Genomic DNA, 20,797 nt, shown 5'->3' with positions numbered 1-20,797 from the left:
AAAAAAAAAACATTTTTTTATCTATGACAGCAAAATAAATTTTAGGAAAGACATTTTCTGCCCAGAGCTAGTGAGGTAAATGTGGCTGAGGGATATATGGAAAACAAAAACAAAACAGAACAACAAAAAAAATTGCTCTGGGCCTGGTCTAACAGGCTCATGTGAAGGGAAGTCCAGGAAGAAAGAATAGCACTGGCCTATATATAACTTGTTCCTTTTCTGCAACAAGAAATAAGAGGAGAAAATAAAAGAGCCAGCCAGAATCATGGGTAATATGCAATGATCCTGTCAATTTACAGCCTTCTAACTTACCTTTCATTAGTTTCTATATCGAAACAGAATCTCTTGTCAATTGACTCTGTCTTCCTTCTGACGCAGTACTTCAAGGTTAAGTCCATGGGTCCCTGATATGAGAGAAGCATTAACAAGCATTTCTTTAAAATTCACACAAGTTTCCTCCTTTTCCTGTAGTATCCTCAGGGTCACTTGGATGATGTTGACCAAGACAGAAGGAGTAATATGTTTGAGAACCTTTACCTTCAACTCTTAAAATAACATGGCCAGTGGCTTCTCACTGTTCAAAGAATCAGTTGCCAAGACCAGGAGAAAGCACTCAGGGTAGGCCAGTGCCTTTTCCCCGGCACAGTACACTCAACAGGAAGCTCAGTGCACATCACCTAAGGGCAGTGCAAAGGAGATGGATTGCCCAAATGGCATTAAGTATATATAATCAAATTTTCATGAGGCCTCTGAGGAAGAAGCTGAGACTGGCTAAGGAACTATCTGAAACTACCCTTAGAATATGTGAGAAAAGTTGAGTGTAGGCACTTCCTACTGGATGTGGCAGTACGCTCCTTCAGGATGACAAAAATCATAAAAACAGGCTCTCCAGAGGTCGAGAAAAAGCACAGAAATAAGCAAATTTGTTTATGAATCAAAGCAATTTTTTATGATTGATACATGTAGGGTAGCGTGATTTGTAATTTTCCCGTGGGAACACAAATATGCCAAACTCCTTGGTGGTCATAGAAAAACCACCTGATTCTCCATTGTTTGTTTTCCTCTATTATCTCAGCAGGGTCAATGTAGCACCAAAAGAGAGAAAAAATTTAGATAACACTACGGACCACATACTCTACAAGGTTTTTTTTAATTAGGTGTTTATTGTTTTATGAAGTAGTTTAACACCAACTTCCCTCACCATAACCCAGAGGTTAATCTGAGAAGCAAACTTGCTTAAAGCTATGCAAGTTGGTAAGGTCCAAGTAGCCTGAAAGTAGAAAGCTTATGATTTGAGATATTGCTGTAGTTATGGCATTTACTAGCTCTGTGACCATGGCAAGTCAGTTTTTCTCTCTCTGTCTTAACTTCACAACTCATTAAATAAGAAGAGTATTATTAGCCTACAGTACTATTAGTTACTGTCTCAGAAACATTTCTTAAGCTCCAGGTCCGTACTTATGGCACTATTCCATACAAAACAATATGCATCACTGGTGAACACCAAGTTATTCTAAGTCAAACAGTAAACAGCTCACAGAGCTAAGATCTATACCCATTTCAGACATGCATACATGCATACCTGTAATCCACAAAATCCAACCTGAGTGAGAAGGAGAAAAAGTTCAAGGCTGGTCTGAATTACACAGTGAGAGCCTGTCCCAAAATTTAAAATATAAAAGTAAATAAAACTCAGTATATAAAAAAATCCCATATCTTGGTGCCCTTTAGTTAACTAACAGGTGTTCCTCTAGCAGTGAGTTCAGCCATTCATGGGCCAATCCTTTCTGCTGTTCTTCCACTACAAGAACTTAAGCCTCCATTAACTCTTCAATATGTAACACTTGGCATGTCATATATGAGTTTCTTAAAGCAGATGACAAGACCCATGCAGGCATCCTCCCTTTTTAACGTTTTCACAACATCAAACTAGCATCAACAGTATAGCAGCTTAGGATCCTAGGCCCCATCTACACCACTCTAGCTGTATCTCTAGCCTCCATCAAATATTTTATGTCCCATGAGTTCAAAACAGTTCACATACAAACCATACTCTTTAATGACTCCATGCCTTTGCATGTACTGTTCTCTCCATCCAAAGTAACTCTTGGTCTGAATGTACTACTACTTGTTCTATAAACTACACTTCAACTTTCTTCCAACTCCACACTGCCCGCTCCATGCTTTGTACTTTATGTGAAAATGCTCTGTCTCCAGTACCTCATCTCTGGTCCCTAGTAAACGGAGCTCAAAAGAGTTTATGAACTCAATCATCAACCTTTTCACTCTTCTGATGAGGAAGGTGCACCTGAGTAATATTAAATAATTAATTCAAGGTCAAAACGCAAGTTTGCCAAGGAACTTCTATTTAAACCCAGCTCTTTCGTGTACTGGGGAGTTGGGAGGGTGGGAGCAGTACAAGTTCATCCTTGGCAGCAAGGGTCCTGACATGGTGAGCCCTATCACCAGTTCTATAAACCCAGTTACTTAAATTCAAAATCCATCACTTCATTCTTACTCTTTTCCATTATGTCTAACATTGAAGGATAAAATTCCAACAAAGTACTGCTTTGGAGGAAACAGGTTATGAGTATTATATAATAAATATTATGAGTATTATATCATAAATAAGACTTTACAGGTTGACCTGGTATGGGACTTGGGTCAATGTCATAGTAAAGAATAGGGTGAATTCTTCAATCTCCAAATGGGTTCATGATATGTGCTCCACAGTGCTGCTAACAAAGGAAATAAGGTACATGGTAGAATATGTCTTTGGAAGACACTGGCATTTAGGAAAAGGTGGCTCTTCTACCACCATAACCACTGCCACCACCACCACCACTACTGCTACTACTATCATCATCCTAGCATCATTTATTTCTATTATTTACCTTTCAGAAACATGTAGTACTACTTGGAGTGGTGTCAGAAGACTGAAAAGAAGAAATTATTTTCAAATAGAAATTGGGTGAATTCAATAACTACTTCTATTTTATTACTATCTTCTCAATGAGAAACTGAGTTCCTCTTTCCATCCCTTGAGGGATTCCAAATTAAAATTTCTTAGGCCCAAAGCCAGGCACACATGATAATACTTAGAAGGCAGAGGCAGGTAAATTTCTGTGAGTTCAAGGCCAACCTGGTCTACATAGTGAATTCCAGGACAGCTGGAGATCCATAAAGAGACAAAAACAAATATCTCACAAAACAAAAATCTCACAAAACAAAAATCCCACTGAAGCTCAGTATTAGGCTCATACAATTGCCATTTTGCAAGCATCCACTCAATGAAACAAAGAGGAAAGAAAAACTAAACTGCTATCATATGCTAAGGATATAAAGGTGGTGCCTATTGATTTTGTCTTGAACAAAATGCTCTTTTAAACAGGAATGAAAAACCTAAAAGTTATTACTCTCTATGAGAGAAAAGCTAACATGCAGATTCCAGATAATAATTTGTATAGAATAAAAAGAAACTGGGGGCTTAGAAAGTAGTTCACTTGTAAGTGGCAGAAAGTCCTGGGTTTATCCCCAGTACCACATAAACTAGTCATGGTGATATACACTGGTAATTCCAGGGCTCAAGAAGTGAGGCAGATACAGAGTCAATAAAATGTAACTAATAATAATAATAAAAAGAAGTGAGGCAGGAGAATAAAAAGTTCAAGGTCATGCTTCACATCATAATGAGTTTGAAGCCATCCCATGCTACTTGAAACCTCATCTCAGCAACTGCCATGCCCTAACATGAAATAGGAAAACAAAAGACTGCAGCTAGTATTTCTCATAAGCATTTGCTACTCAGCTACAATAGACAAGTTCACGCTAATTAAGAACAAATTCTGTATTGTAGCCCAAGATGATTCTGATTAAGCATACTGACACAGTTACCTAAGGCTGGACCCCAGCTTAAACCTACACTTAAGGTACAATAGTAGGCTCAGTGCTTAAAGACCCAAGCAAAAAGGAGTTTTCAACAGTCTGGAATCAAAATCAGTCTCCTCTAGTTTTCTATGTACAAGTTATCCCAGACTGGTCATCTACAGAAAATACTGTTAACATAAATTGGCTGTTTTCTCCAAATTCCCATCTAGCTAATTTGGGTCTTCGTGTGTGTGCTTAGAGCTTCCAAAAGTATGTAACTATTTAATGTGGGTATAGGTAATGTTAGCTTCAATATATATACATACATACTTTTAATAAATGTATACTTATTAGATATAATATATATATATATTAAATGTTAGGTTTAAGCTAGGGTACACCCTTAGGTAAATGTGTCAACAGGCTTCAGCAAATTCATCTTGGGCTATACTACAGAATTGGTCATATACACACATACACACACACACACACACACACACACACACCACTTGTTGGAAGAAGGTATCCTGTAATGTGTTTTCAGATGCTGATTTTAGTACCCTGAGATCTGGTTACTGACTTGCCACAGATATTGTTATAAGTATTAAACCATCTCTTATATCCTTGTTATGCAGAGAATGTTCTCCAATTAATTATCTGTGATTGGTTAATAAAGATGCTGAGGCCTGTGACTAGGCAGAAGAGAGGTACACAGGGCTTCCTTGAGGAACCACAAGGAAGGAGAATATGCAACAGGAAAAAAATAGAAAGGATCTTGGTGCCTGGACTGGATGGACTGAGAGCACAAGGTCAAGGGAAGTGTGCCATAGGACAGACTGATGCAGAAGCCACTCAGGAGTCATTAGATTGGCAAGCGATTGGACTTTATGTGGATTTTAAGACTAGCAGTATTAGAATACATCAGAGCCTGCCCAGAATAGTGCCTACAGATTAATAATAAATCATAGTCTCTCTGTGTCAAACATTGGGGAACTACCAGGTTAAAGAAAACTGCTTCCACATTAATTTCCAGTATTAATTAATATTTATGGAATAATTAATTCCTTCTACATATAATTTTAATGAAAGCATCTGGAAATTAATTCATACTTTTTAATAGTCACTATTTAAAAGAATTATCTATGTTTTGGATATGTTCTTTGTAAAAGTGATAGGTAGTTAAACAGGCTGAAAAGGTAAAGACAAGCTTACAGGCCCTGATGATAGGAGCTGCATATTTAACAACAGCTGTTAATCCCAAAACTCAAGATTCTGAGGCAAGAGACTTGTTGCAAGCTCCAGGCATAGGTCTCTGCTACACAATGAGTTCCAAGCCAACCTGGGTCACAGAGCAAGACACTTTTTAAAAAACCAAGCCAAATAATAACAACATTGGGCCTGATCTTAGTTATGTCTCACGTAAACTTAGGCCAAGGAGGACATGTAAAACTATGATTTGACATGATAATGATAGACTTGATTATTTGCCACTGTGTCAATATATATTCTTTTCTGAGCTACAGTCGCACAGATGAACTCAAAAAGTAGTAGTAACAAGAACTGACCTGCTTAGCACCTGGCTTCTGTTCCATCGGTGTCATGGTGAGTGTTCTACTCTCTTTCTCATACCGGCAGTAGTATTTCACCCAGGATATCCCCAGAGCCCCTATAAAGATAGGAGAAAGTGAACTAGCAGAATGTTTCAGCTACCCAAAGCAGATGTTTCCTGTTGGCTTTTTCTCCAGTGTTTAAGCCTGAACCCAAAGCCTCTACATACTATGCATATCCCCAGCCTATCAGTTACTCTTTGTAGAAAAAGCCGAGGTCAATCTGTGCCTTTTGCTGGTGCTCCATCGTTACCTATCCCATATATTGGCTGCACCCACAGAGATACCAATTCCTCACCAATTGCTTCCCATATAGATTCTTGGCTCATTCAAAACCTATTCTTCCTGCAACAGTGCCTGGGAATAGAGACACCTATGCATCCAGAAGCTGGAATCCCCTGCCAGCATTCCTCTTTCTTGAAACCTCCCATTTGACTACCATTGAGTTGTATCTCCTTGCATGTCTCTCCTTCAACTATCTCCTTGTTGGGAGCCATGACTCCAGCGGCCTGCTTTGATATTTAAATCTGGGCGGAGAGATGGCTTTTAGCAGGCCTTTACTAACGGCAGAGAAGAACTTGCAAGTCTATCTCCTTTTGTTTGTGACAGCAGGTGGGATAGCTTGTGAGGGTCACACCTCTTCCTCAGGCTCTTTGTGCAAATTAACCTATTATTCTGAGATGTTTTACTGGCTAAAAGTAACTCCTGACAAATAAAGAGGTCAGAGGGCTGGAGGCAGAGGAGGAGGCAGAGACTTGAGACTTGCTGCTCGCGCTGCTTGCTGCAGCAGCCTGCCTTTTGCTGTGGCTGTTGAGTCTGGACCTTTAAAAAGTTTCCTGTGTGTTGTGTGTTTATTTTATTAATATTAATCCTCACTCCCGACTCAAGAACCATTCAACTCTGCTGGCTGGCTCCGGCATCACCTACCCCTTTAGCAATTAATTAGTTAAAGGATGTTAGCATTGTCTTGTTTTCCTAATACTTGCAACATTTTTCCAATAAAATACAAATTTACTTTTTTTCTCCCATGAATCATTTCAGCAGACTTCTCTCATTTCCCCATCTCTGGTTCACTCCTATCCAACCCTTTTAAATATCTTTCTATTGATGTAATTTCCCTTGTTATAAATCAGGCATGATTTTTCCACTCTCCCCAAACAACGTAGTCTCCAAAGCCACCATACTTTGATCAAATTGACAATACTGGCCTTATCACTAGCCACCCTCACCTCTATGCTCCTGTGTCACTGAATTATTTTCAGTTCCCAAATAAGTGGCCATATAATTTGTACTGCAAACTCAGCACATATTTAAGAATGGATTGAACACAACAAATATTTCAGAATGAATAACTTCATCAGGACAACAAGGACTAACCTTGGCAAACCAAGACCTAAGTATGAAGTATGATCTCCAACACTCATGTGTCTCTGCTCATACGCAGCACACACCTGTAGTTCTCTACCCCATTTTTTAAATCTATTACTTTTTTACCAAACATTCAAGTTCTAGGTCAAACATCTCTTCCTCAGAGAAGCTCTTAGATATATGCCCCAAAGAGAGTACTCAAAATGCTTCATGAATATACTTTCCTATCTATCCTATCATTCTAAGAATTGCTTTGAGAATAAAAAACGTGTTAGATTCATTTTGTTTTTGTACTCTCGGTGTGTTACATAGCATTTGGTAGAAACGATGCTTGCTGAGCATCATTCAGCTGAGTGACAGTCATTTGGAAAGTTAGCAAACTGAGGTACAGAAATATCACACAGAATGTATCAGAGGTTCTCAATTGGGGGCAGATTTACTACACAAAAGACAGTTTAGATTTTCTTGTACAGAGAGTACACAAAGGGAAGAGAAAACTGGAGTGCTGCTCACTTCTTTACACTGTAAAGCAGTGGTTCTCAACCTTCCTAATGCTGCAACCCTTTAATACATTTCCTCATGTCATTACTCCCAACTATAACATCATTTTCGTTGCTACTTCATAACTGTAATTTTGCTACTGTTAAGAATTGTAAAAATATCTGCTTTCCAATGGTCTCAGCAGACCTCAGTGAAAGGGTTGTTTCAACTCCTAAAGGGGCCACACCCCCACATTGAATACCACTGCTGTACAGGCTCTGAGGATGATAGGCGGAATAGAATACACTGGAAAGAGTATCTGTTATGGCATAGGATACATCTAAAATTAACATATAGCAACTGTTCTAAGCCTCAGTGGTCTCATGTAGAAGTGAGCAAAATGTGGAATCAAAGATTAAATGGGATGAGGCTTTTAAAGCCCTGCACATAGTATATGTAGTAAATATGACCTTTCAGGCTCCTTTGCTTTATCTCCTTTTTGACCCAAAGTTCACCATACGCAATTAACATTATACTCAGATGCAAATACCATTCCTCATCTTGAATCTCAGAGAAAAGTTTACATCTTACTACTGTAGAAACATAGTAACTTAACCCCCTCCCTCAAGTTTCTTTCTTTTGCATTTTTACTGTTCCTACTCTGCCTTCCAAGGAGTCGTATCAGGCATGAATCTACGAACAACATGGGTTTCCAGAGTTCAGAAAGGTAAAACAGTAAGCCTCCTGAAACCAGGGCGTAACCCTGCATGCCCACACACATTTCTCCTGCGTATAGAGATAGCCTTCAATGGTTGGCTGTCCTGGAAGTTTGCATGTCTGAGGAGCTTCTTTCATTCTTTTCTTAAGTTCTTCCATCTCTTCCCGGGTACTGGAGAAATGATTTCTTGTCTGTTAAGAAATCATTATAATCATTATTGTCATCATCATCATCAACAGGACTGTTTATTTATCAGTCATAGATATAACACAGAGATTTCTCTGCTCACAGAATGTGCTAAAACATAGAAAAGTGCTGAATAGTAGCAACTAAAAAACAAGTCTAGGGTTTAATGGTCCTATGTACTAGAAAGGAAACAAAAACAGAGATACCACAAGAAGCGAGAGGTTTTACCCAGGGGAGTTAATTTAAGCGTCAAGAAAATAAGAAACTTTGAAATTCTGAGATTAGACTGACCCTTACTTTACAATAATGGCAACTATGGCAAAGTTTTTCAGAGATAATAGTATCATGGCAACTTCTTTATGTTAGTGGAGAAGATATGAACTACACTGACTGTCAACAATGAGTCAGCCATGAGTACACATGCAAACTCTTGGTATTAGCTCACATTTGTCAAGTTACACATGGCAGAAGAGTCAACTTGATTGTAGAAAGATTTTGTAAGTCAGCAGAAAATAGGTACTCTCACGTTCAGGTAAAGGAGAGGACCCAGAAGGAAGGAATAAATGCAGAAAGAAAAAAGTAGGTAAAACTGTACACCACAATCTCCCTAAGCAAGCATCTTATAGTCAATTTTTAATTTAAAAAACACATCTATGAATGTCATGCAATGTAGCACCTGGTCCCATGACACCTGATCTTAGTGACATCTTCTCAGACTACCAATTGTTACATTCTCTGTGTTTTAAAAAATGCTGCTTTGATTCCATATAGTAACAGTACTCTAAGGGATTCTGATTTATCTGTAGTTATGCCTCTACTCTAAGAAAATATGTGATCCTTCAAGACAGACAAGCCGTGATGCCTCATTCTGGTATGTCTTAAACAAGATGTATTTTCATGGTATCCATAAATACCCATCAAATGATAAACTAGTGAATCCTCACTTCCCAATACATAAAAATGCTGTGTCTATACTCATTTACAAGCACTAGTGTGTACACAAAGATGGAGATATGCTTTAAAATTCATTTGCTTAACTCTACTAAGTGATGAGAGAAAGAAGAAATAAGGGGTATTCACAACAATAAAGCCCACATCAAGTGGCTCAACTGACTTGGGAAGTAGCTTAAGGTCTAAGCTTCAAATTTAAATAAACCTACAGCCAGATTCTGATCTGTAAGAGATATAGTGAAGTATCAACACTTACTCAATCCCGGCTAGATCAAGGTGTTCCTGAATAAGGATAGGTTTGGACAATAGGACAGCTCAAAGAGAAGGAAGTGTCAAAACTATTTTGCAAGAACATGCAATGTAGCACCTGATAAAATGTTGTCTATATACTATATATATACCACTTTGTCTGGACCAATTGGCTGTAGTTCAATAACCTGTAATTCCAAAGTTAAGACCACTGGGGCTCAAACCCCACTGGAAAGACAGGTGAAGACATCCACATGCCACTCACGTTCTGTAAACTGAGCTGCAGCTGCTGTTTGTATGGGAGGAAATCTTGTGTGAGCTCCACAGTCAAGCTGTTGGAAATGAAGAGGCTGTGAAGAAAGGCCAAGACCTAAAGGAAACAGACAAAATCGCCTTTAGAAACCCACTTTTATCACCATGAAGTCAGGGAAGAATCTTCAGAATGTTTACCAAGGACACTGATAAGAGCAGTCCTGGTAGCACAAGTGGGTATACACGTAAGCATTTTCAGATTAGGTTAAAGACTTCATGCATTCAGTCTCAGAAAGGACTAGTAACTGGATCCATTTTAGACAGCATACAAAGCCACGCGGGAATTATATACTGCAAAAACTGAAGTTCCTTCTCTAAACAGGTACAGCATATCTCATCCAAAAATATCAAATCCAAAACTGAAAATTTCAAATGCCAAAAATGGCATCTGACCGCATGTGATTTGCCTCAGGCACACTGTGGAAAATGCAAACACACTAAAAATAGTCTATAAAATCTTTGGGTTATGAGGATAAGGTGTATAAGAAATATAAACAGACTTTGTGTTTATACTGGGGATCAATTTAAGATGTTTCATTATGTGAATGCACATATTCCAATTTTTTTTTTTCAAAACTCCCAACCACTTCTTTTCCCAAGAATTTTTGAAAACAGATATTTGACAAATATGCCCTCAGGAGTAGCCCGTAGTAGTTGCTTCTTGCAGAAGATGATGTACAAATGATGAGGTGTTTACTTTTTTAATTTTCCAAACATTCAAGCTATGGCCGGTGAGCTAGCTCATTGGGTAAGGACACTTGCTAAACAAACCTGACAACCTGAGGTCACTCCTCAGATCACACAGTTATCATTTGATCTCCACATATCCCTCATCAGGACTGGCTGCATTGTCTTCTTCAGTCACCTGGTAAGGCTGCTCCCCACCTCAGGGGTTGGTGATCAAAGAGCAGGCCAATCAGATTATGTCAGAGACAGTCCCTCTTCCCATTACTATGTAACCCACTTAGGGAGAAAACAGGGAACAGGACAGGAGCCTACCATAGATGGCCTCTGAAAGCATCTACCCAGCAGGGTATCAAAGCAGATGTTGAGACTCATAGCCAAACTTTGGGCAGAATGCAGGGAATCTTATGAAAGAAGGGGAAGATATAAAGATCTGGAGAGGACAGGAGCAATAGTACCAAAAATCTGGGCTCAGGGATCTTTTCTGAGAGTGATATTCCAACCAAGGACCATGCATGGAGATAATCTAGAACCCCTGCACATATGTAGCTCTTCTCACAACTTTTTTGATCATGTACATAGCTCCGTCACTTCTTGCTACTCCATGGGAGTATAGTGTTCATAAAGAAAGAACCTGTCACTCTGGTTTACTACAATATACAACAAAATTCTTGCTGATTCTTCAATAAATGAATGCATACTTACTTTCACATAGTACATACAGAGTTATAAAAATACACTTATCAGCACACACATACTCAGTCATACAATCTCACATGCCATATATAGAGAGACATTCATACTCAAAAGTACATGTCATGGGACATACAGCTATGTTCTGTGACTCCTTTACATGATAGCATTATCCTTTTACATTTTTTTTCTAGGATAAACAGATGCATAGTTTTCTACTATGAGAGAGAGAGAGAGAGAGCTTTTTGAAGTAATACTGAAAAACCTCAAGGATTATGTTGATTCTTCATTTTTGCCTTTTACATAAGTATCTTTATAACATGTATGTATAAAGCAGTTAAGTCTTTGGAAATATGTAGCCGGAGTGTTGCATTACTTATAAAGCTTTACTTAGGTAAGATATAGATATACACACCAAAATGTAAGCAAGTTTATCCATATTTTGTCTCGTAAAATTTTATTTCAATAAGTTCTTCCTGTAATAATGGAAAAAAATCCATAACAAAAGTATATGTTAAGCACATAGAAAGAGATATATACACAAACAACTTGGAAGGGAAAATAATATAGAACCGATGAAGTTATTTTTTGTATAAGGGATTTTTGACCATCCAATGCACTATTTTAACCCTTTCTGTGATGAATGCACTACATAGTAATATAAAAAAAAAAACAGTTGTCAAAAATCAGCATATTTTCAAATCAAAACACTAAATTTTGTAATAAATCAAAGGTAATTTAGTAGAAACAATTACGTAAGGTAGATATAAAAATAGTAGAACAGGAAATGATTGAATGTAAGGGCAATGAGTTCTTAGCACAGGCTGAAGTATATGATACATAGATTTTGAAGCTTTCAGAAAGCATGAGTAGAATGCCCAGAAGTCCAGGCCCAGATGGATTCATAGCAGAATAATGTAAGCCTTTCAAAGATGATCCAGGAAGAAAAATTAACACAGTGGTTCACATCTTTAACCCTAGCAATTTGGAGGCAGAGGCAGGTAAATCTCTGAGTTCAAGGCCAGCCTGGTCTACAGAGGGCATTCCAGGACAGTCAGGGATACACAGAGAAACCTTGTCTTAAAACACACACACACACACACACACACACACACACACACACAAAGAGAGAGAGAGAGAGTTTATAAAGCCAGTATTATTTAATAGCAAAACCAGGTAAAGACACAGTAACAACAAATCCTACAGCCAACATCCATGATAAACATAGGTGCAAATATCCCCAATAACATACTTTCAAACTGTATTTAGGCATATATCAAAAAGATCACTCATCATGATCAAGTTGGCTTTAGCCCAGAGATGCAGGGCAGTTTCATCATATGTAATCCACAAGTGTAATAAATCATATAAATTAACTTAAAGAAAACATTCACATGATCATCTCAATAGATGAAGAAAAAGCCTTTGACAAAATCCAACATGTTTTCATGACAGACCTACAGTGAACATTGGAGTATAGGGGAAACGGTCAAAGAAAATTTCCACTAAAATCAGAAATGAGACAGGGCTGTCCACTGTCTCCACTACTTTCAAATATAGTTCTCAAAACACTGGTTGGAACAATAAAATAAGAGAATAAAATTAAAGGGATACAAACAAGAAAAGCTGAATTAGCCCCATTTGCAAATGATATTATACATAAGAGATCACAAAAACACCACCAGAAAACTAGAAATGATTAACAATTTCAGCAAAGTGGCAGGATAACTTACAAAAATCAGTGGCTATTATATATACCTACAGAAAACACATTGAAAAAGAGATCAAGACTATGTTTCCGCTCACAATAGCTTAAAAACAAAACAAAACAAAAATACACACTAGGATTTGAACAACCAGAAGAGAAAGAAAAAGACTTCTACAATGAAATCTCTGGAGAAAGGGACTGAGAAAGACACTAGAAAATTGAAACAGCTTCCATGCTCACAGGTAGAATATTATTAGAATATTATTGTGAAAATGACCATTCTACAAAAACAACTTACAGATTCAGTACAAACCAAATCAAAATAACACATTCATCAAAGATTGGAGGAAAAAAAAATCTTAAAATTTATAGGGAACAACAAAAGACTCCTAAATAGCCAAAGCAATACTGCCTAAAAAGAAAAATACTAATGCAATTCATATTCCAGATGTCAAGATTTATTACAGGGCTACACTAGTGAAAAAAAATTGCATGGTCTTGCACAAAATCAGACTTATAGACAATGGAGAAAAAAACTCCAATACAAGTAAATGTATCTATAGCTGTCTAATATTTGACAAAGATGCTGAAAATCTTTGCAAAAAATATGGCATCTTCAGCACACAGAGTTGGTAAAGCTGGATGTCTACATGTAGATAAATAAAATTTGGCCTCTATCAATCACTCTGTACAAAATTAACTTTAAGTTAACCAAATACTGTAAATCCTGAAACAGCTAGAAGAAAACAGAGGCTCTATCCAAAAAGATTCAGGTGCAGAAAAGGACTTTCTGAACAGGACTCAATTTGCCCAGGATTAGGCCAATAACAGATAAGTGAGACTTCATAAAACTAAAAACCTTCCGCACAGCTAGAGAAGCAAAATCCATATAATGTATCTTTTAAAAAAGAGTCAAGAAAACAAGCAACCAAAGATATTTTAAATGAGCAATAGAACTGAACAGAGACCTACCTGCCACTCTTGTGATATACCCAAAAGATTCTTTATCCTACTCTACAATGATCACTACTGCTCTACATGATAGTTAAAAAATAGAAACAATCCACAAGAAGAGCAAGAGAACCAAAAAATCTGGGCCCAGGCATCTTTTCTGAGACTGATACTCCAACAAAGGACCATGCATGGAGATAACCTAGAACCCCTCCTCAGATGTAGCCCATGGCAACTCATTCTCCAAGTGGGTTCCCCAGTATGGGGAACAGGGCCTGTTTCAGACATGAATTCAGTGGCTGGCTCTTTGATCACCTCCCCCTGAGGGGGGAGCAGCCTTACCAGACCACAGAAAAAGACAATGCAGCCAGTCCTAATGAGACCTGATAGGCTAAGGTCAGATGGAATGGGAGGAGGGGACTGGGGAAGGAGCATGGGAGGAGATGAGGGAGGGGGCTTCAGCTGGGATACAAAGTGAATAAATTGTAATAAATAAAAAAATTACATTAACAAGGAAAAGCTTAGAAACAATCCAAATGCCCTACAATTGAGGAAAAGATAATGAAAATATGGCACTTACATTCAGTTGTGATAAAAAATAAAATCATAAAATTGCTGATAAATGGATGAAATGGAAAATATTATATTGAGTGGGGTAACTCAGACTCTAACCTCAAATATACAGAAGTGAGTCTATAACTCAGAATAACTGCAGCTACCAGAAAAGTAAAAAAAAAAAAGAAAAGAACAGAACAGAACATAGCAGAGGATAGGCTGAGCAGGAACACTAGACAGGGATTTGTAGGACACAGTTGCTTTAAGGGGTGAAGTAAGTTGGAATCCCTTGGTGGGGCCTGAGGAGAGAAGGATAGCAATGCAAACGGAAAGGAAAGGACAAGGAATAAATAACACTAGAAATGACTGAAAAAACAGTACGGAATCATATTTTTTCTAAAGATTTATTTATTTATTATGTATACAATATTCTTTCTGCATGTATACCCCCACGGCAGAAGAGGGCACCAGATCTCATTATAGATGGTTGTGAGCCACCATGTGGTTGCTGGAAATTGAACTCAGGACCTCTGGAAGAGCATCCAGTGCTCTTAACTTCTGAGCTATCTCTTCAGCCCCAAAAGTTTATGTGTATACTCACACAACAAGAGATATATCATTTACTGGAAGTTACACCCATTGGGATGACAATGACCCTTCCCCCAAAGAATATACAATACCTGACAAAAACCTAGTGCCAGGCATATCAAACCCATTTTGTTATTGGTTAAAGGAGTCCAAGAGATCTGCCCCAAAACAATATAGGCTATTGCTGCTGCCTTTGGTACCTTTCAAAATAGAAGATAAGGCCTGGTTGTTCAGACACAAGATTTGGAGGAACTGATTGAGATCTGACCTGGAAGACTCCTCTCTGAGGCTTAGTCCTCATAGTTTCAGGAAGTCATGCAAGCTGGCAAGGGAGGGGAGCAATCAAGTCCGATGCAGTTATAATGGCAACAAACAAGAACAATGAAAGCATGGCAAGATATACTGAAACATACAATGATGTATTTAAATACGTAACAGTCACTGATTGGATTTAAGGTCTACCAATGGGAGGGAATGCATACTGGGCACTATTAATTTAGCTAGCTATCTATGGCTGGTGAGGTCATGCTACCCAGAGTAGAATTTGCCCCAGCCATCTTCCTAAACCAGCATACTCTACATAACTGTATTCTAAATACTCATCCTTACATCCAGAGATAAGTGTAGCTCTTAGCACTCACAGAATAAGTTTAGTTTTGCAGTATATGGAGAATATTACAGAAACCTACAAGTGCTCAAAATTCAGAAATAAACTGATAACAGAGTCCCTGCCTCCAGTCAATACATTTAGAACACTACCCCTAATCTTAAGCAAACATCACAGAAAAGGGGGCAGAGATATTGTTAAGAACCAGGAAAGCAGCTGCGAGATAGCCTTTTCTTTAAAAAAGAAAAAGAGAATTGAGATAGTCTTTTCTTTAAAAAAAGAAGAGGGGGATGTTATGAGTGTACATATGGGAGGAATTAAAAGTAGTATGGTGAATGAGATCAAGACAAATTTTATCAAATTCTCCAATCATTAATAAAATATTACTTTTTGAAGTGAAAAATAAAGTGTGATGTAGAATTTGGGAGATAAAATCAGAGGAAAACGTTTAAGTGGGAAAATGGTCATAAACGGAGAGCAAAACAGTGAACATCTCTAAAAGAGCAAGAAAAAAAAAACTGTGTGACAAAATGATTGACATATATTGTTGAGCATGGATTGGTGTTTTTATTCTTTGAGCTGCCAATCTTATGACCGAAGCTCTTCACATTCACTTGGACATTTGGGAAGGATGTGCATGTGTACATACATGTGCAGGTATACATGTATTCACCAACAGATAGAACTTACTGGTTCCACGATATTGAACTTCTTGGACTCCTGAACTTCCTGAATTTGATAGACATAATCAAGAGAAGACTCGAAGAAATTGTGCCTTTCCTTATCCACTTGAAGGTCTGCCTGTAGAAAGAAGGCAACAAATGTCACAAATGAACATGATCTGTTTTGAAAGTCAGGAGTGATAGCATCAGTCAGCATCTACAGCTGAAGAGGCATCATCGAGCACCCTGCAAATATGCTATTTCTATTGTTTTCTTTATTTACATTTTATAGAGGGTATACAAAACCAGGATATCAAAAAGCCTCAAGGCGTCCTATTTCTAGTCCAACATGTTGGAAGCCTGGGAGTGATAAATTAGATTTTCAAATCAAGAAAAAAGCTTAACAAGCTAGAAAAGCATTCTTAAATCCAACAGAAAATTCAAGTCATAAGGATAAGTGCTGCTGCAAAGATGAGATTGTAGTTGAATGGAGAGAATCAGAACCCATGACAACAGACACCTGGGAGTGAAAGGTGTTCAGAGCTGTGGGGATAACTCCCAGTGAGGAACTACAGCCAACCTAACAATAAATTGCCAAGAAAACACAGAGACAAGAGATCCAAAGAAACTGCAGTATGAACAAACTAAGCCCAACATACGTCCTAGTCAAATAAGGATGAAACCTCACATTAAGTACTTACTTCAGTTTCTTTAGCCAAACATCCTTTTCTGCCTTTTATGCAGAAAAGCAAAAAAGGCCAAAAAAAAAAAAAATACAGTCTGAAGTGTGAGAACAAGCAGCAGAAACTAAGAGCAGGCAGAGGCTGTAGAATTATAAGACCATGAATTTTAAACAACTATGGTAAAATTAAAAGGGTTCTAGTGAAAATAAGAGCAACATGTAACCGTAGATGTGGTATGGGAAGACCAAAAAAAAAAAAAAACAAAAAACAAAACAAAACAAACAAACAAAAACCCAACAACCTTGAAGCATGGATCCAAAGGAAATTCCAGACATCTAAAACATTGTAACAGAAATGAAGCATGCTTTATTGAGTTCACCACCAGTAAAAACAAGATTGAGGAAAGAATGAGTAAGTCTATGCCTGGGGATAGTGCTCAGAGGTACAGCAACCAACTAAGCCTAGATAGGACCCTGAGTGAGAGTCCTGACAATATGGGAAACAAATCAGCAATCTTGAATGTACATCAATACAAAGGTCAAAACAAAGAAAATAAACAACATAAAATATCTGAGAACTTGTAGACAAAATGTTTAGCATATGTGTACTCAGAATTCAAGCGAAAAAGATGGAATGAAGAAATATTTTCAATGATAACTGAGGGTTCTGCAAAAATAAAAGAATTATCATATTAACCAGCTACACAGCTCCTACGTATGGACTCTAAGTCTGTAGTATGTACTCTAAGTTCTGTAGTATGTACTCTAAGTCAGCATACTATAGAAACACTGGTACATCTGTTTATTATTGCACTATCCACAACAGCCATGGTATGGAACAAGCTTAGATGCCCATCAACAGATGAACAGAATTTTGAAAATGAGATGCATGAACAGAATTGAATTTTATTTAGCATTAAAAAACAAAATCATGCCATTTTCAGAATTATAAATCATAAGGTTTAGTGAAATAAGACAAGGTCGGGAAAACAGTACCACATCACTCCTCTTAATCAGAATCTTAATTTATCTTTATATGTGTTTTTATAGGACAGGGAAGTAGAACTTTCCTTGGAGTGAACTAGAGGAGGGGGAAAGAACAAGAAAGGATTAGAATGTATATTATGAAAGCTGATATATGAACTTTTGGGGGAGGAAGAATATCAGCCAAAGGAGTATGAAGAACTAAGTAGAGCAAAAGAAAATAATAATGACGTATATGTGTAGAAATGTCACACTGAAATACATTTATTTGTATGCTAACAGAAATGATAAAAATTTTCAATTTTCAATTCTGAAATTTTTCATTGTCCACAAAGCATATCAAATGGTGGTATAATTATGCCAGTCTTCTTTAAGTAACCATGTTGTTAAGATTTCATGGGTGCCATTTCCCTAGTCAAATCTAGGTGACACTATTTTAAAATCTTGGAAGATAATGACAGAGAAAATCTGTCCACATATGATAAGACACACCTATGACAGTACTTAAAAGTCTAAGCAGCAAGATACAAGTTTGAGACCGCCTTCAGGTGTTACAAAACAAGATGAGGAAGCAGAAAATCTACATGACTTTAAATTGACAAGACTTTTAAACACATCAAAAGTATGATTCAGTGAAAATATGGATATGTAAAATTTCATTAAATCAATATGTGCTATACCAAAGTCACTGCTAAAAACGATGATACAAACTTGTATAAGAGCAACAACCGATAAATGGGACCTCATGAAACTGAAAAGCTTCTGTAAAGCAAAGGACACTGTCATCAAAACAAAATGACTGCCTACAAATTGGGAAAGAATCTTCAGCAACCCTATATCTGACAGAGGGCTAATATCCAGTATATATAAAGAACTAAAGAAGTTAAACAGCAACAAATAAAGTAATCCAATTAAAAATGGGGTACAAAGCTAAACAGAGAACTCTCTATAGAGGAATATCGAATGGCAGAGAAACACTTAAAGAAATGTTCAATGTCTTTAGTCATCAGGGAAATGAAAATCAAAATGACCCTGAGATTTCACCTTACACCCATCAGAATGGCTAAGATCAAAACCTCAAGCGATAACACATGCTGGAGAGGATGTGGAGAAAAGGGAACCTTCCTCCACTGCTGGTGGGAATGTAAACTTGTACAACCACTTTGGAAATCAATCTGGTGCTTTCTCAGACATTTAGGAATAGCGCTTCCTCAAGATTCAGCTATACCACTGCTAGGCATATATGCAAAAGATGCTCAAGTATACAACAAGGACATCTGCTCAACCATGTTTGTAGCAGCTTTATTTGTAATAGCCAGAAGCTGGAAACAGCCCAGACGCCCCTCAGTTGAGGAATGGATACAGAAATTGTAGTACATCTACACAATGGAATATTACTCAGCAATGAAAAACAAGGAAATCATGAAATTTGCAGGTAAATGGTGGGAACTGGAAAAGATCATCCTGAGTGAGATAGCCCAGTAGCAGAAAGACATACAGTGTATAAGTCACTCATTAGTGGACATTAAACATATAATATACGGTAAACATACTAAAATTTGTACACTTAAGGAAGCTAATGAGGAAGGAGGACTCTGGCTAATATGCTCAATCCCCATTCAGAAAGGCAAAGAGGATAGACATCGGAGGAGGGAGAAAACGAGGAACAGGACAGGAGCCTACCACAGAGGGCCTCTGAAAGGCTCTACCCTGCAGGGTATTGAGGCAGATGCTGAGACTCATAGCCAAACTTTGGGCAGTGTACAGGGAATCTTATGAAAGTAGTGGAGATAGTAAGACCTGGAGAGTACAGGAGCTCTACAAGGAAAGCAACAGATCTTAAAATTCTGAGCACAACGGTCTTTTCTAAAATGGATACTCCAGCCAAGGACCACTCATAAAGATGGCCTGAAACCCCTGCACAGAGGTAGCCTATGGCAGTTCAGTATTCAAGTGGGTTCCATAGTAATGGGAACAGGGACTGTCTCTGACATGAACTGATTGGCCTGCTCTTTGATCACCTCCCCCTGAGGGGGAGAGCAGTCTTACCAGGCCACAGAAGAAGACAATGCAGTCACTCCTGATGAGACCTGATAGACTAGGGTCAGAGAGAAGGGGAGGAGCACCTCCCTTTTCAGTGGACTGGGAGAGGGACACAGGTGGGGAAGAGGGAAGGTGGGATTGGGAGGGGAGGAGGGTGGGAGGTACAGGGGCGATACAAAGTGAATAAACTATAATTAATAAAAATAATTAAATAAAAAGAGGCAAAGTATCTGATCAGACATCTCAGCAGACAAGTGGCAGTTAAGCATATGAGAACATGCTCTATATTACATGTCACTGAAAAATTTCAAATGACAATAGAAATGTGGTTTCTAATAGTACACCTATTACACTAACAGTGAAAGCACTGATAACATCGAACACTGATAGGGGCGTAAAGCAAGTCTCAGAGCTGGTGGGAAAGAAAAATGTTACATGTTGGAAAATAGCAGGTTCTTACAAAAGAAAACATCTACTTACACTGCAGCCCAACTGTTTCTATCATTTACCCAAACAACTTCAACAAAATCTGTACACAACTATTTATCATGGCCATATTAATAACTTCCAAAAATCAGAAGAAAAATTCTTCTACAGGATATGGAATACATATGTGGTACAACCAGACAACAGCCCTAAAAGATGGGCTACCAAGTCATAAAAATGCAAACAATAGATACATATTGCTAAATAAAGCAGCCAATGTGAAAAGGCTCCACGCTATAGGATTCCAAGGACATAACATTATAGAAATGACAAAAAAATACAAAGTCCAACAGAATGGGAATAAAAGGGATGTAACTCAGTGCTACAGTGCCTGCCTAGCCTATACAGAGTTCTAAACCCAACAAAGTAAGATAGATAGATAGATAGATAGATAGATAGATAGATAGATAGATAGA

General features: G+C 37.9%; 1 protein-coding gene across 1 annotated transcript in view; it reads right to left on the bottom strand.

The window, feature by feature from the left end:
- Positions 1–20,797, bottom strand: part of Ophn1 (oligophrenin 1) — a 389,706-nt gene that overhangs the window by 157,486 nt on the left and 211,423 nt on the right. Inside the window, exons 7-11 of the mRNA XM_055605072.1 lie at positions 16,215–16,325; positions 9,692–9,796; positions 8,102–8,231; positions 5,433–5,533; positions 313–404 (exon numbers count right to left, since the gene is read on the bottom strand). Coding sequence (XP_055461047.1) covers positions 313–404; positions 5,433–5,533; positions 8,102–8,231; positions 9,692–9,796; positions 16,215–16,325 — 539 coding nt within the window. The remainder of the gene's footprint in view (positions 1–312; positions 405–5,432; positions 5,534–8,101; positions 8,232–9,691; positions 9,797–16,214; positions 16,326–20,797) is intronic.

This window comes from Psammomys obesus, unplaced genomic scaffold (assembly GCF_907164565.1).
Source record: "Psammomys obesus unplaced genomic scaffold, mPsaObe1.curated_primary_1811, whole genome shotgun sequence".
Lineage (NCBI taxonomy): Eukaryota > Metazoa > Chordata > Mammalia > Rodentia > Muridae > Psammomys > Psammomys obesus.
The sequence above is the reverse complement of the archived record's forward strand: the minus strand, read 5'-3'. Positions and strand labels throughout refer to the sequence as shown.